We start from the raw sequence: 18,114 nt of genomic DNA, 5'->3' as shown, positions 1-18,114 counted from the left end.
TGATTTTTGGAAAAAAATCTGTTAACCTGCGGGTTGCTTGGAAATCCTGCGGGCTCTTTCCACCCTTCTTTCTCATCCCCTCCGGAAATCCTGCGAGCTCTTTTCAACCTTTCTTCTCGAGCTTTTAACCTCTTTCGTCTCTCCACAAGTGCCACTCCATCTGTATCTTTCTTCTCTAAGTGCAACAACTTTAGGGTGTCGTATTGTTTGCAAGTTGTCTCTTGTTTTTTTTTAATTCCGTTTTATTTCTTTTATTTGAAATGTAATAGTTTGCTACCTTCTCTTCTCATCTTTTGTCAATTTCGTTAGAAGTCGTATAGTCCGTGTCTTGTGGGCGAAGGGTATAGGCTCCCTATACTTTTTGCCCGCATTAATTGGTATCAGAGCAAGTTAGGAAATCCTAGGTTGGTTTGTTGAGTTTTGTTTTCAAATCAGTGTTTGTCAAAGTTGTGTCGAGTCAAGTCAGAGTTTGTGAGTTTAGTCAAGTTGTTAGTCTTGTCTTAAGTTTTTAGATTGAGTCTTGTAATTTTTTTATTGAGTCAAAAAAATGGAAAATACCAGAAATATGGCTACATTCCAGGAAGAAAGCGATCAACATAATCCTGATGTCTCACTCCCGTTGGACAGATGGATACCTACAGAAGGAGACTCAACGGATCCACGTCAAGATAGACTCTACAATCTGCAATATCACATATTCCTATGTGATCAAAAATTCGAGAAGTACAAAAGATATCTGCAACAACAATTCGAGAAGGAGCAGGAAGAAATTCTGAAAAGATTTGGCGAAAAACTCAAGGAGCTTGATGAACTGTATGCACCGCCTCAAGGGAATCAACAACAGATAATTCATCACGAGCTGAATTCGCAAGAAGGGGAGTCTGATGTAGACAAAGGGGGGGTCAACACTAGTCCAAAATAAATCAAATTTTGGCTTCCCTTGAGTCTAATAGCTCAATCCATTTAAGCTGAAATTTTAGCTCATTTATGAGCTGGTCTTTAGTTCATTTATTGAACTAAGGGTTAGCTCATTATTAGCTATGATTTTAGTTCATATTTATCTCATATTAAATGTACTTTTTATGCTTTTTATGTTTTTAATTATGTAGGTCTCTTGGAATTCCAAACCGGCTTTTGGAATTCTAAGATTTGCTTTTTCCATGGTGGCTCCTTGAATTCCACCATGGTTTTATTGCTCTTACCCCATGGGATTCCGGCCGGCCGTTGGTTTTCCCGTGCATGGGCTCTTTCCCGAGGCCATGGCCCCTTGGTTCCGTGCGGCTTCTTCGTCTCCCGTGGTTGCCTCTTCGGTTCCTTGGCTTGGGTGTGTTTTTTAGGTGTTTTAATGTTGTAATGTTTAGGTTCTTGTGTTAGAATTAATGTTTGCGTCTTTTCATATTCCCTTTCATACCTATATATATGGGGGATTTGTAATGTTTGAAGATAGTTGAATGAAATGTTATTTTTGGAAAAGCTATAACCTGCGGGTTTGCTTTGGAAATCCTGCGGGCACTTTCCACCCTTCTTTCTCATCCCCTCTGAAAATCCTGCGGGCACTTTCCAACCTTTCTTCTCGGGCTTCTAACCTCTTTCGTCTCTCCGCAAGTGCCACTCCATCTGTATCTTTCTTCTCTAAGTGCAGCAACTTTAGGGTGTCGTATTGTTTGCAAGTTGTCTCTTGTTTTTTTTAATTCTTTTTTATTTCTTTTATTTGAAATGTAATAGTTTGTTACCTTCTCTTCTCATCTTCTGTCAATTTCGTTAGAAGTCGTATAGTCCGTGTCTTGTGGGCGAAGGGTATAGGGTCCCTATACTTTTTGCCCGCATTAGATATGAGGCTTGAATACCAAGATTTATGAGAAACAAACTAAAAGATGGCATAGTAAAAAGCTAATTAAGAAAAAATTTAAATTGAACAAAAAGTGCTTTTATATAACTGTAGATTGAAATCATTTCCTAGAAAGTTAAAATCCAAGTGATCTGATCTATTAACTACAGTCAAGATATATCCATATGAAGCCATAAAAATTAAATATGGGAAAACTACCCAGTCTTTCAAAGTGGATGGTCAATAGTTAAATCCTTATTTAGAAGGCGTCAAATAAAGTGACTGTTGATTTGGCTCACTCTAAGTAGAATATAACATAGTCTGGCTAAAGACTGGAAACTTAACACTCATTGAGAGGCAACCAACACTCATTGAGAGGCAACCCAAGTGTTGAGTGTGTGTATTGTTTAAATGTTAAATTCTATATAGAAAGAAAATTTAAGGACTTTATTGTGAGAGGGAGGAAGTCGCGCCTCTCTCAAGCCCTAGATTCCCACATCTGAAGCATCAAAGAAAACTTCCAGACCAAAGGCCACTTGTGAGTACTCAATTGCGTTCTGCAACCTAGGTCCTCCAGGAAGGCACGCCTCTCTCAAGCCCTAGATTCCCACATCTGAAGCATTAATGAAACCTTCCAAGTAGCTTCTCGTCCGCGAAGCCCGGGCGCAAACTGACATCGCATCTCCCTTGCCGAGCCCAACGTTGGCCTATGCCCTGTCGCCGGTCGTTTTCTGCTTTAGTCCTCCCAGCAAGCAGGCTTGCAATCGTTTGGTCGATTTTGAATTACCTAATTGAAGCGACTCTCTGAGATAGATGCCAAGGTGGAAGATCAACGAAAAACTGTATGTTCCTGACGTTGTCTCTGTGCTAGGCTAGGGCTTTGCCCTAGCCGCTCTCTGCCGGCGGGGCTTGGCTTCTTTCGCGTGCCGAAGGAAATTCTTTTCCCCTTTATGTCTTTGTCAACAAGAAGCATCCCTACTAGTAACAAATGACGCCAAAAAATATTATTGGCAAAAAGAGATCCTCATCTTCATCTTCCTCTTATGACAAGAAGAGGTTCGTAAATGTGGCTATGAAAGAAAGAAATAATCATTTTGTGGTTCATAGGCAACTTATCCTTGATAGAGGTTTTAGGTGTCCTAGAGAAAAAAAATATGACTTATAATAGTCAATAGAGGGTAGAAGAATTTCTGTGAAGAGCCAATGGCATGTATAGTTCCTATCGTTAGGGAATTCTTTACAAATGTAAAGAAGTCCCAGGACAATAGAATGTTTTTTAGAGGAAAATGGATCACATTTGATAGTATTATAATAAATCATATTTAAGGGACCCAAAACTATGAATTAGATAACTATACTACTTTTGTGAATGCACCCGTAGATTATAATGATACCTTAAAATGTTTTACTGTTTTTAGTGGCAATGCCCAATGGAAAATAAAATAGGGTAAAATAATAAATTTTCCTACTACTATAGCCCTAAAAGAAAAATCTTGGCGTTACTTCATCTCTGTTAGATAAATGTCTAGCACAAACATTAGTGAAGTTACTAAGCATAACGACTGCCTTAACCATGCTATCTAAATAGGACTATCTATTTATACAACAACAACAACAAGCCTTTATCCCACTGTGGGGTCGGCTACATAAATTCTTTTTCTCCATTGTATCCTGTTAAGAGTCAAATTCTCATCTAAATCTAATAAAGAAAAGTCATTTCTAATATTTTCTAACCAAGACTTTTTTGGTCCACCTCTACCTTTCTTAATATAAGTCAAATCTAGTACATCTACTTTCATAACCGGGTCATTTGAAGGTCGCCGTTTTATGTGACTAAACCATCTAAGGCGATACTCTCTAATCTTATCTTCCACTAGAGCTACTTCAACATTTTCACGTATATGCTCATTTTGTATCTTGTCTTTAAGAGTAAAACCCACTAATCCACCTGAGCATCTTCATCTCTGCAACACTTAACTTAATATTATGCTTCTCTTTTAATGGCCAACATTCTGCACCATAAAGCATTGCAGGTCTCACTAACATCTTATAAATTTTCCCTTAAATTTGAGAGGGACTTTTCTATCACATAGCAAGTCCGATGCATTCCTCCACTTCAACCATCCAACTTGAATTCTACGAATAATATCCCCATCTATTTTACCATCACTTTAAACAATAGACCCAATATATCCAAAATGTGTACTCTTATTAATGACTTGATCGTCCTATGTCACAATCCCCCCACTAGATCAAGTTTTATTACTAAAATTACACTCCATATATCAAATTTTAGATCTACTCAAACGAAAGCCTTTAGACTCTTAAGGTTGACCTCCATAATTCAAGTTTACCTTCACTCCCTCTCTAATCTTATCACAAGAAGAATATCATCAGCAAAAAACATACATTAGGGTACAACCTCTTGCAAATGTATAGTGAGAACATCCATGACTAAAGCATATAGATATGGGCTTAAGGCTGATCATTGATGTAATTCAACTGAAATAGTCAAAAACTTGGTCAAACCACCTTGTGCTTGAACACAAGTAATAGCTCCTACATACATATCCTTAAGGATTTGAATATACGCATTATTAATCCCTTTCTTACATAGAACTCTCGATATAACTTCTCCTATAACTTTATCGTATGGTTTGTCTAAATCAATAAAAATCATATATAGATCCTCCTTATTCTCCCTATACTTCTCCATAAAACCTCTCAATAAATGTATAGCTTCCTAGTAGACCTACCTAGCATGAATCCAATTTGATTTTGAGAAATATTGGTGTCATGGCACAACCTATGCCCCACAACTCTCTCCTATAGATGTACGAAAAATAATTCACCAGTCCATCGTGTATATGATTAGATGATCCACTTTTGTAGGCTTTGGGCATCATTCTTGGATTAATTCTTTGTGTATTGAGGCTGGAGTCTTAAGAGACCTTAGGCAGTTCTATTTTAAATAACAAGCCTTCATCCACTATGTGGGGTCAGCTACATGAATCTTTTTTCTCCATTATGTCTTATTAAGGGTCAAATTCTCATCTAAATCTAATAAAGAACATCATTTCTAACATTTCTAATCAAGTCTTTTTAGGTCTACCTACCTTTCTTAATATAAGTCAAATCAAATACATCTACTTTCTTAACTGGGTCATCGAAAGAAGACCGTTTTATGTGACCAAGCGATCTAAGGCGACTCTCTCTAATCTTATCTTCCACTAGAGCTACTCCAACCTTTTCATGTATAGGCTCATTTTTGTTTTAACTAAAAATAAAATTGAGACTTTTAAGATGCCCTCTAAGGAACCTAGGAAGAGTTCAAGTCAACTCAGACAACCTGTACGACACAAGCGTAGAGCCCTCAATATGTAGGTGATTAAGTTGTCAATTTCAAGCACTATAGGGAAAAATAGCAATTTCAGGCAAATTTTCTAGCAGAATATTGGCCGTTGAAAACACCAACGGAATATTAGCCGTCAAAAACACCGAAGAAAATTCTGACGGATAGGGAGCTGGAAATTCATTTGTCTTTCCCTCAAATTTCCGACGAAAATTTCCCTGGAAAATCTACCAGAGATTTTAAATTAGAAGGCAAATTTTCGGTAAAAATTGCCGGTGAAGGCCCTATTTCCACTATTTTCTAAGCTTTTAAGAAATATTTTTCTTCTAGTTGTTGGTTCAAGCTAGTTCTTTCCACAGTTATAGACAGACTTAGTCTAGTTCAACCAAATAGCTTTTAAGGATTTTGAAGAGGAACCTTCCAAAGAAGAATATCTTATGCATTTTGAAACTTGGGCATTGAGTGTGAAGTGCATTTGCTCTAACTATTTATTAAATAGCTTTGTAATGTTTATTAAACCTTAGGGTTTTCATAATTTGCTATGTAAACCTATTGAAATTTTATTAAATAGATTTTATAGTGGATTTTTCATCATTAATATAAATAATATTTTCAATTCATTTGTTATAATTAGTTACGGTAATGTGCCATTGGTTTCATAGTTTTTGTAGCCCAAAATATATTATTAAACTTAATAAATTAGCTTAATTCATATATATGTACATCTATATAGTTAAACCTAACAAATTTGTTTACACAAGTGAGAGAGAAAAATAGGTAATCAAAATCATATAGAAGTACATGACAAAAATATGAAAAAAAAAAATGAAAAAAATCAAATCAAAGCTAAGTACTGAAATATCAAATATTGGTAACACAAAATCTAAGTCCCACCAAATCAATCTAGGAATGTTCAACCCTAAGAAGAATTATAGGAATCACAGTACATCAAGAGACTTATGCTATGACTGAAAAATTAAATAAATTTAAAGTTCCTTCAAACTTAAAATCATTAAGCTCTATCTAAGATAGTAAAAAAAAATTGACATACATATTTTAGGAATTCATTTTAAAGGAAATATTGACGAGGATGAAATATTAGGTTATTATAATTTGCAATAGTTTAATTATTGATAATTAGTACTATTGTTTAATCCATAAAAAATGTTAGTTTCTTAAATTTTAAATTCAAAAGATTGCATTCCAGTAAAATGAGATAATTTAAAAAAAAAAAAGTGCATATGGATTGAGAAAAAGTATTAATTTAAGTTTGGGAGATTTTATTAGTTTGAAAAATATTATGTTTTGAGTTATCATATTTTGAATGAAAATTATCTTACATTATCATTTTGTGCATAAAATTTTCATAATGACTTAAAAATAGAAGCTAAGATTCAATAGTCTCTTCAATACTTAGCTCATTCTCATTTGGCCGACTCACTCATGTAGACTCGATAGAGTTTGCCCATGCTAATCCAATATAGGATTAAGTCATATTCATCCATTAGGTTTGTATATGTCAGTCCCACTAGGCTTAAACTTCATGTCAACTCAAATTATGGTTAGTCTTGCTGACATAATTAGGTTTAGACCATTTGTGACATGCCATTAAGGTTTCACTCTATAGCATGGTGCATATGCTCATATATGATCATGGATAAATAAATAATCAAGCTTCCAAAACCTTCTAGAAGAAATTTTTGGAACCTTACAAGATGAAAAAGTAATCATCTAGAAGATTACAAAAACCTTCCAAGATATGAAGTAAAGGTTACACCATCAAAATTATAAATGCTTAGCTGACCAACTTAGGATTAGTTTCAAAATTTAAATCTAAGTTGTATACATATATACAGGGTTCTTAATTTTAATATATTCTTATTCATAGTAAGTGAAATGATACTTCATCGTATTATTTCCTATCCACCATTATTGTTCTATTCCCTCCAATTATACCCAACACACATTTCCATCCCTCTCTCTCCCTCGAGATAAGGGAATGCCTTAGGATAAGATGAATGGCTAAAATCCCAAGGCTTATTTAATACCTTTCAATCCTTAATCAAACCCAAAGGTTACCCATCTTCTCTCCTATCATGAAAAGAAAGGGAGGCTCAATTTTCTCTCTCCAACCAAGAGAACAAGGAAGTTTCATTACATTTTGATAGGAAAGTCTTGTAGAATTCAAGAGTAAACCTAGCAATAATTGATTTCAGCGATTTGCCAACACAATTTTTAACGAAAAATCAAAGGAAGTAGCACAAACAATGTAGTATTAGATGAACTCTCAAAGAACAGAACAAGACACAGTTGATCCTCAATTTGAGCGGAGCATCTATCTCTCCTACTTCTCTAGATGTCGCTAGAGCCTAAGCACACAAAAACACAAGAACAAACTCAACACAATAACAAGATACCCCATCCCTAACCCCCTCTCCATTCCCTCTTACTCTTTAAGCAATGGGCCCCGCCAAGAAACCCCCCTTCCCCAAAAATAAGAGATTGTCAAAACTCAATGTTTCCCTTTCAAACAATTGGCCCCATAGGAGGCCAGCGGCTAGCTAGGCGGAATAGCAGGCGGAGGCATGTTGTAGATCAAGGGCCGACCCAATTGTGCCAGTTGGACCGGTCTATCACATATCTTGACCCTCCATGTATCTTATTCATAGTTTCTTGATTACATCAGCGATTAAGATCTGGCAATATTTTTTAAGGTCTCAATTATCAGTTGATGCATTAATCTGCTTAGCTCAAGTCTCATACACTCACCAGACTAGAAAATTATAACAACCCATCCATACATCCTTCTAAGATATTCAACGTTTAGATACATCTTTGGTATTTGAGCATTCAATGTCTATCAAAGTATCCTACATGTACATCTGGATGTGACAAATTTTTCAAAATGCTTCTTCATGTTTTGACACATTGGATTCGTCTAAACATTTCGTACATCTTATTTAAGCAAGCCGACCTCCGGTGAGATAATCCCCATTGTGTTTGAAACAAGAAAATCTATTTGAACATTTGTCTTCGTTCAAAATAAGCTAAATTTGTTTGGGTGTTTCCCTCTTGACTAGGTGAGCTAAATGCACTTAGGCTTTATATGTCTCTATCTCTAAGTGGGCCAGATCCAAGTGGAGACTTTCGTCTGAGCAACAATAGCTGCTTAGGCATTTCTCATGAATCCAAGTAGTCTAAGTCATATCTAATGATCTACGTTTGTTGGACATACATGTAAGCCAACTTTTGCAACCACCAAAAATTAGATAATGGATAGGATCCTTGGATTGAAAACATATTTCTGGTCTTGCCTCCTGATATGTTCTCCACTCCTGTATATGAGATCTTTCAATCAGAGGATTTAACAAGCATTGGGATTGACAAATTAATCTATTTGTTGGTCCAAATCTGAAATTATTCCTATTATCAGCTCACTTAGCAACAACATATATTGTACCATGGGATGCATCTAACCTACAAATGCTCCACCACACATGCCGAAACAGGCAATATTGAACCTCTTATTTAACCATAAAAATTTTAACCATACAAATCAAAATTCATCAAGTAGAGGAGAAATGTGGCAGTATAATCACATGAAGTTCCAAGAAGGCCTATCACTGGATACAGTTATAAAGGCCCACCATCAAAATCCAATAAATTATAGTTTGTAATATTTATTATTTTTTTAATGTAAAGGAGAGACGGGGGCATACATGTCTTAGGAGGGAGCTTTAAAAATACTTTTTTTTTTATTGAAAGCTATTCACTTAACCCAATTTGATGCTTTAAAATTGCAATCAAAGGTTTAAGGAATTCATCATAATTGAAGTGATTTGCAATAGTTTTCAAAATAAGATTAATTGAGGAGGCTGCCAATTATAATATTTAGAGTGAAACTTCAGCATTTTTTTTCTTTTATATAACATTTCATATAATATATCCACCATTGCTTAAATGAATAATATTTTCAATCATTTATAAAAATTTGTGTCTAGAAGTAGTTGGTGCTACTAGCTTTTGAAATGATTTGCAAAAAATAGCAATTTAAGATTTGCAAATCATAGCATATCCTTCTAAACTAATCCTTCCACATCTTCACCATCTTCCCAATGCCTAAAATATGCTCAGCCTACTCAAAAACCGAGCCATATTCTTGCTGGAACATAACTTCAATTTTTCACCTACGACTAATATACAAAAAATAAATAAATCATAACTCCGTAGCCAAACATCAAACTAGCCAAAAATCACCAGCATTACTAGACTAATCAACTTTTTACCATGCCTTCGACCAACCTTAACCTTTCCATCACCTCACAACCAAACTTAAAACAAATAATAAACATCCTGTTAGACCGGTCCAACTAGTCCAAGAGGGACCGGTCTGTGGGCTCCGAAAATTCGGCCCCGGCCTCCGTCCGCTTTTCTTTTTATTTGGCGAGGGAGTTTTAACTGAATAGGTTCCGGGGTAAATTTTGGAAGGCAGATGGATTTGTAGATAAGACACTACCTAGAGATTTCGCCCTCATTTTGTGAGGACTTTATGATCTGAGTTCTGGTTTCCTATAGGCACAAGCCCCTATAGTTAATTACCCCTCCCGATTACGAGAGAGAACTTTCAATTAAGGCTAGTCGTCAATCAGATACGTAGAGTATACGTGTTATCTGGCATATAGTAGCAGCAATGGGTTTGGATTTGGATGTTGAAAAATTGCAGAGTTTGGAGATTTAGAAAACTGATATTTAAAATAGAAATTTTCACCATCTTGCACTTAAAGCGGATGTTGGGGGAATGGATGATATACCCGATCAAGATCCCATGGTTCCGTCGTCCCGGGCCATCGTGGTCCCTAGTCTACTTAGTCAGAGGAGGTAGTCGACCCAACCTGACAGAAGGATACTTGTCGGCAGCCATGGGTTGCATCGTCCAAGGAGACCTTGTAGATCTGGGGTGAATGTTTGTCTAAGAGGATAAATTTGAATCCACCTTAGCTTACAGAGGGCTTTGTGCCCTATCGATCATATCCTATTGATTCATATCTCAAGGATTTGATGCCAATAAGGAACGTAATGGTGCTGGCCATAACCGATGTTTTGTGGTGCCACTTGGCAGCAAAACCACTCGGTTCAGAGGGCCCCGGGTCATAACCGTTTATCCTGCGGTGCCATTTGGCGGCAAACCGCTGGTTAGAGGACACGTACCACATCCTTACTAGCAGGAGATTGTTTGAGAATGGATCCTAAAGATATTTTCGACTAGGCATTTGGCTCTTTGTGAGCTGAAGTAAATTTTGATTTGTCCATCCCGGCAAACTGTTGCGGAGGGTGGATGGATTTTGCTTTAAGTGGGTTGATGGATTTATTTCATTTTAAATATTTTTGGGATTTTGAGATTTTGTGGAGTTTTGGATTTTTGTAGGTATTTGGGTGGAGCTTTGGAATATGATAGGCATTTGGATATTTGGGAGACATTTGAAAATATTTGGAAGCCCCTCTGGTTGAGATATGCATTCAACACGGCCATCATCGGAGTGTTCGAGGTCATTTTTCTTTATGGATTAAACCCTGTCAACTCGACCAAGCTATTGATCGAGGATCGAGTTTCTCGTAGGATTCGTGCTTTTTGTTTAGTGAATTCTTTTGATTGTAGGCTTTGAAGGCCTAATATGAATGTATTAAAACAAATATATCGGTCGCCACAACTGTATATTTGTTTGACGGTTCGAACCCTGTCAACTTCTTTTGACCCATATAGAAGGATCAGGTTCAAACTTGAATTCACTTATTAACCCGCGCAGCTTCCCTAGACATCACGTGTGTACCAATAACACGCTCGCCGAGGCCCATGCGGGTTAAGATTATATTTTCCCTTTTAGTGTACCTATGTGTATACAAACTACAGTGCACGTGCAGGGGTACTTTGAAAGTATTTGTAGACGCCTTTTATCCGCTGGCATAGAAATTGCGGATTCGGTAGTGTGGCGTAGCAACTTTTGAATTGAGTTGTTTGCTGCTTCGTACAGGTAGACTATCGTGCACTACTTGCATGATTTGTGCAGGTAGATTATAGTACACTAACCAATCTCCTGCTTTGGTTGTAGGAGCTTGCACTTGTCGTAGTACTCCATGCATTTTGTTGTGGTCTTTGATCTTTTCAGTGCATCCTCTACTGTTGCATGTAGGTAGGAAGACGTCTTCCTTCACAGACTAAAATTGACTTCAGGATACTGCATTTACTGAAGTCTTTCTATATCTACCCATAAATGACATGTTATACATACATCTGTATTCGTAAAAAGATTGTATGTATTGCAGATCTTTTTATCCTTGCTTATAGAGAGCTGGTGCATTTGACTGATGTTGGACAATTGTTGACCATGGAGATGTTAGTGTCTTTATCACAACAATTGGTAGGTAACTTGAATGTGCTACGGACATGATGTCTATTTCACCATTCTTCCTGTACTTGATTGTAGACATGTCTTCTATACTCATTCGTTGACAAGTTACATTATCATATACTATTTATATCTCTTTGTTAGTGTCCCTAGGTGGACGTAGAAAAGATTACTACAATCTTCTTACATGCTCTTATCAATTTCATTGCTTGCAAGCTTGGGTACATTTGATTGCATGAGTCTCCATCATCATTTGTGAGTGAATGATGTTTGGAGATTCTAAAGTCATTGCAAGTCTTCCTTTACAAATTTCATATGTATTCCTTTGTATTTAGTTTGGACCTTTGTTGGTATGATATCATCTTGATGTTGATTGAAGATTTCTTGTCATTAATTCCCTATTGTCATATTAAAGTTCTTCTCACTTGGTTCAAACCAAGTTCACAAGTCTCAAGTTAGTGCTCAAGTTTGAGCTGAAGTCTTTTGTAGTCCAAATCAAATTTGGGCCAAGGCTCATGCCAAATCCATTTCATGCTCAAATTTATTTAGAGCCTTGCTCATTATGGATCCAAGTTCCTTGTTATTTACTCATCTTAATTAAGTTCATATTATTTGATTAAAATCCATTTGAGTCCAAGATGAGTTCTCCATTTAGTTCATTCAAGAACAAATCCATAAGTCCAGTTCATGTTCATAGGTCCTCTGCTCTTGTTCGAGTACAAGTTCTATGTCTTCTGCGGTCCGAGTCTTTTGAATTTGAGTATGAATTGTCCAAGTCCAAATTAAGACTTCTTGTACTAAGTTCATTGTATTTGAGTTCCCATTTGAGTTCGTGTTATTGTTCTTTTGAGTTTAAAAGAGGTCCAAGTGTAGTATTGCGTTCACCCGAAACTTCGGCAACCTTCTGGCGTCTCCCCTGTTTAGGGGAAAACTACGGAAAATTATGTCTTCCCCACCACGCTAAGAAAAGCGTGTATGGTAGATGCCCTCTTTCGAGGACACCGCGGCCGTGTATTTTTTGATCCCCCACCACGCTAAGAAAAGCGTGTATGGGTATTTTGAAAATATTTTGCAAGAAAAGCAGTTATTTCCCCGCAAGCGGGTACTTATGGGTATCCCCGCTTCGTCGTATGCATCGCACCAGGTTCCCATCCCACCACGCTAAGAAAAGCGTGTATAGGCGGGGAAATCCGTGGTGATACAAACTTCGAAGAAGGGGTTTTAGGTGATTGCCCGCTTCGTCGCAAGCGTCGGGACGCACGTCCTCCTACCACGCTAAGAAAAGCGTGTATAAGAGGTCGTTTTGTCTCGACAAATGCGTTGAAACGGGTTCTCAAAGTTTTAGAGTTTAGGAGTTATACCTTCGCAAGGTTGTAGATGGCGGCGGCATGAGGATCAAGGCAAGAGCAAATAACCATAATTATTCATTTTAATTAATTATTAATAAAAATAAAATAATAATAATAATAATAATATAAATAACCTATACCTAAGGGGTCGGCTGGCTTGCGGCAGAGAGGGGGAGATCGGGAGGAGAAGGAGGAGACGGGTTCGGCTGAGAGGAGGAGGAGGTCGGACGACTAAGCTTGAGCGGGTGAGGTCGGTAGTGGGAGGCGTCGGGCAGAGAGGTATCGGGAGAGGCAAGGGAGATCCGAGTGCTTGGGCTCGGGTAGGGCTTGTGGAGGCGTGGAGCTCGGGATTTGATCGGAGAGGAAGGAGATGGAGAGAGGGATTTGCGTGTGGAAAGAGAGCAGGCCGAACGCTCCATTTGGTTCGGTATTTAACGAAGGGGATGGAGCTACAGATCGCAGGATTTGAGCAAGATTTCCGGGAATGAGACACGAACGGCGCCGTTTGGAGGTTAGCGGGATTCCTGCGGGTTTTATGGATTTCATGGAAAATCCTAATTTTATTTCTCTTTTTTTTTTTGTTTGTTGTTGTGGTCAACACGGTCCAACTGGTCCTTACAGAACAGACAATTACTTCCAACAGGTGGAAGTTCCGCCTGTACGTAGTAAACACCGCCCCTTTGGGGTGGAACCCAAGGGACATTTTCAAAAGAGAGATGAGGGGGAAATTAGGAGGAAAATTAATATGAAAGGACTATTTGGGAATTGTATTATTTGGATAAGCTTTAAGTAGTGCTTACCTAAGGTTCAGTTTTCAATCATGTCTGGCTCACTGAATTTAATTTATTCTTAGGTTATTTGAGCTCTAGCTCGAGGCTAAGGTTAGGAGAGCCAGATCTTCCTCTCTAATTGAAGATCTAATTGTATCTTGCATTTATCTTCATTAGTTCTTTCAATAAAAATTATCTTTGGGTGTTCATCCCAATTTGTCGTGATTAATCATTTGATTTTGTTAAAAGTGCATCTATTTCCTATCAAATTGGTATCAAAGCAATTTCCTAGGAAAAATATAAGTCTTCCTTGTTGATTTCTGCTGTGTTTCCTCTTCGATCTTGCTGTTTTGTGCTGTTGGATACTAGATTCGCATCAAAATTGCTTTTTTATTACTATTAGAGCCTAAACTCGAATATCTATGGCAAGAAGAAAGGTATAAGTGTTGGAAGGGGAGATCGAACAATTAAAATCTGAAATTTCAGATCTCCAAATTTAACTTTTAGATTTTAAAAGTCAAATTTCAACCATCCATGAAAAAATGGTAGGGAAATTTTCCATCCTTGAGGAGATGTTAAAGAAGTTGCTCGATGGCCAACCCAAAACGACATCATTGGAAGCGAAAGAAGCCTCCGGAAACTAAGTTGGGCAAAACCTAATCTGATAAGGTGAAGAGAAAATCAGGAGGTGGAGATTCTGGAGGGAGAAGATATAATGCCTCCCTATAGCATATTCCTAGGGAGGATTCAGATAGAGGGTATGGGGAGAGGCGTGAGGAGCTCAGGCATGAACGAAGGGGTGCTAGTTTTGAGAGGAGATGAGCGGAATTTGAAAGGGAAATGGCTAATTATGACCGAAAGGGTGCTGAATTTGAAACGAGAGGAGCTTGTTATGATTGAATGGGTGCTGAATTTGAAAGGCAAGGGTCTGAATTTGAAAGGATATGAGCTTCTTATGATCCAAGAGATACTGAATTTGAAAGGAGAATATGAAAATTTGATGAACCGTTTGGTTAAGAGTGTAGAAGGGATGATTGAGACACTTGGGTGGAACCACCCCATTGGGGAATGGGAAATTATAGAGGAAACATAGGGAACGGAGGAGATTCAAGGGTGAGTAACCTGAAGATGCCTATTTTAGGAAGATGATGACAATAGATAGATCTACAAGGTGGAAAGGTACTTTACTATCAATAGATTGACGTAGGAGGAAAGACTGACGGCAGTCGGGATGTACTTAAAGGGAAAAGCATTGGCATTGTACAAGTGGAAGGATACAAGGCAACCCATACGGACTTGAAGGGAGTTTAAAAACTGCTTGTTTGAACGTTTCCGAACCAGCAAGGGAGGGGACTTCTATGAGCAGTTATTTTCCCTCACGCAGGAGGGGATAGTGGTGGAATACCATAAGCAGTTTGTGCACCTGGCCAGCTGACTGGACAGGCTTTCAAAGACTTTACTCAAGGAGAACTTTATGAAAGAGCTCAAACCAAATATTTGGGTCGCAGTTAGAGTGATGAGGCCTCGTGACTTGGGAGAGGCTATGGAGCTAGCCCAATGAGTGAAAGATTAGATGCACCTGGAGAGAGAGACCGGAGGCAAGATTAGAAAATTCGTACAAGATGACCACCACCTTTTTGGCATTCAAAGAGCCGACACCCAAAGGAGAAGACTACAGTAGGGAAACCTGAGGAAAACTTCAAGAAGCTCATACAAATGAAGTTGCAGGAGAAGAGGGCGAAGGACGTGAGGAGTGGTATACACCGCAGCACCGATGTAAGGACCAATCTCTTCAAGTTCTTACCATTTGTGATGACGAGAAAACTGAGGAAGGAGCTATATTTTCACCTTACGAATAAGGTGGGTCTTTGTAAAGGAGGTATTGTTAGATTGGTCTATTTGATCCTTATGGACATGGCAATACATCCAAGAGGCGGAAGTTTCAACTGCAGTCCTTCCTGCAGTAAATACCGCCCCTTTGGGGTGAGGCCCAGTAGGCATTTTCATAAGGTAGATGAGGGAGAAATTAGGAGGAAAAATTAATGTGAAGAGGGTTATTTGTGAATTGTATTATTTTAGGTATGTTTAAGTAGTGTTTACATATGGTTCTGTTTTCTTTCATGTCTAGTTTGCTGAATTTAGTTTATTCTTATGTTATTTAGGCTCTAGCTGGCAGCTAGGGATTATCTTCCTCTCCAATTGAAGATCCAATTGTATCATGTATTTCTCTTCATAGTTCTTTCAATAAAATTTATTTTTGGGCATTCTTCTTTTCAATTTTTTATGTTTTATCAACTAATTTTGTAAAAAGTACATCTAATTCCTATCACATCAACATCACTGAGTTCCTATCTATGTATTCACGTCATTTATAAAATGAAAAATCAATCAACCCATCAAAAAACCCAACAAATCAAAAAACATGTTACACAGAAATGCCAAAACTTTGGCTCTTAATGCATACCTGGTTGGCATTCCACTTGCATGTGGAAAGTAGATTACTTGGCCTTACGGATGCAGTGTGCCTTTGGGTTGTTGAGGAGTCCAAACAAGCTTTCATAGACTTCTGAGCCAGAAGCTGAAACATTCCTTCATATTTCTGTCTGTAAATGAACTCATTATTCCTACATTAAGAAAGGGGCATATTTAACCCTTAGTCAAGACAAGGATCTCTTACAATTAAGAACTAAAAAGTTCACTAGTAAAACTGGTTATGTATGGCTACCATTTAAATGATTTCATAAGAGGCCTCCTTTTATGTAAGCAACTTGACAAAGTAGATCTGCCTTTCGTGTTATAATTCCAGCAGATCTGTTTTACCCTGTTTTGTAAAGTAATTGACCATCCTTTCGCCCTCTCACTATTACAACTGGTTAAACCAAGTATAGATTGTTCAGGTTCATTAGAGACCTGCAATTGTTTCCCAGGGCTTTTGCTAGCAGCATGATCTGCAAGACTTCCACTTTTACCTGTGAATATATAAGGAAACTATCGAAAATAACCAAGTCAGAATATGCTATTTTCACATTTTGCAAACATAAAATTATGATTATGAATTCAAACCCAACTTCTTCAAAGTTATTAAATGTAAAGAAACAATACCTCCATATTATTCTGACTGTACGAATCAATCTCCAGTAAAGTAGGATTTGTTATAAGATTGAATGTTATGTCATCAATTTGCCTCAAATCTCCACCAAACATAAGAGGAGATTTAGCCATTGACCAGAGAGTCAGCTGGGTGATAAATTTTTATCATAACTAGCATAAGTTTTGGAATCTCATTTATCATAAAAGTTGACACATTCGTTAAAACAGAATGATATTCACTTGCCAGAGTTTTTTGCTCGTCAAGGGAAAGCCTACACTTTCTGTGAGGACCTTGCTGAACACCTGTTAAGAAGAGGGGCAAAGATTATTCCTAGTCGTGTCTGAGCAGCTGGACTGAAAGTGAATACAAGATTAAAGCAAGCAAGAGATATGATATTTTTACATTTCAATTTGACACAACGATTGCATTCCAAGCAAGACAAATATATTAAAGATTCGGGTCGGGTCGGGTCGGGTCAACCCGGCAACCTGAGCGGGTCGGATCCGGGTTGAAATGTCCGACCCGTTTGCAAAAATGGGTCAGGTTCGGGTTGACCCGTTTAGATCCGGGTCAGCTCGGGTTCAACCCGAACCCAACCCGTTGACCCGAATTGACACCCCTAACAATACATATATATGTTGGAAACATTCAAAGTAGCTGGGGTGTGGATATGTGGAGGTAGATCAACAATAGAAGCATTATCGTTGATGTGTTTAATAGAAAGAATGGGACCAATTTTTCAGGGGTTGAGTGTAGAATACTTTCTTGGTGCGAATCGTCCTTGCACAAATGAACCATGATGAGGTCTCCAGTGTTAAAAATTTCTGATGCCTAGGAGCAACGACTGCCTTGTATTGTTGGTGTGACAATCAATTTATTTCTTACTTCTTCCAAAAGAGATCGATGTTGTTCCACCAGTCGAGCAGCTGATTTATTTTTTGCATTTAGAAAGAACCTCGATGTGAAGAAGATGATTGGAAATTTTAATATAAACAATGCTAAATGGACATCTTCATGTGGAATGATTTGTCATGAAATTGAATGCAAATTCTGCTTGACTGAGAGTTTCATCCAAATGTGTAGGGTAATTTTGCACTAGACGCTGAAGCATATACCCAAGGATGTGATTCACTACTTTGGTTTGCCCAGCAGTCTGTGGATGGTAGGCTGAGCTAAGCTTAATGTTAATTTTTAATCACTCACTTTTCACAATTTGCACCAAAACATAATAATAAACTCCGCAATCTGAAGTAATTCTGCAAAGTTAACTGTGAAGAATAACAATCTCATAAAAGAATAATCGAGCTATATTGAGAGTAT

The 18,114-nt window shown here is 37.7% G+C and overlaps 1 protein-coding gene across 1 annotated transcript in view; it reads right to left on the bottom strand.

Annotated features, from left to right (window-relative positions):
• LOC110111658 overlaps positions 1-18,114 on the bottom strand; it is a 44,404-nt gene that overhangs the window by 16,268 nt on the left and 10,022 nt on the right. Inside the window, exons 8-11 of the mRNA XM_020843632.2 lie at positions 17,038-17,096; positions 16,806-16,940; positions 16,429-16,691; positions 16,168-16,327 (exon numbers count right to left, since the gene is read on the bottom strand). Coding sequence (XP_020699291.1) covers positions 16,168-16,327; positions 16,429-16,691; positions 16,806-16,940; positions 17,038-17,096 — 617 coding nt within the window. The remainder of the gene's footprint in view (positions 1-16,167; positions 16,328-16,428; positions 16,692-16,805; positions 16,941-17,037; positions 17,097-18,114) is intronic.

The sequence above is a fragment of the Dendrobium catenatum genome, unplaced genomic scaffold (genome assembly GCF_001605985.2).
Source record: "Dendrobium catenatum unplaced genomic scaffold, ASM160598v2 fragScaff_scaffold_1532, whole genome shotgun sequence".
In the NCBI taxonomy this organism is placed as follows: Eukaryota; Viridiplantae; Streptophyta; class Magnoliopsida; order Asparagales; family Orchidaceae; genus Dendrobium; species Dendrobium catenatum.
Note: the sequence above shows the minus strand (reverse complement) of the source record. Positions and strands in the feature narration are given on the sequence as shown.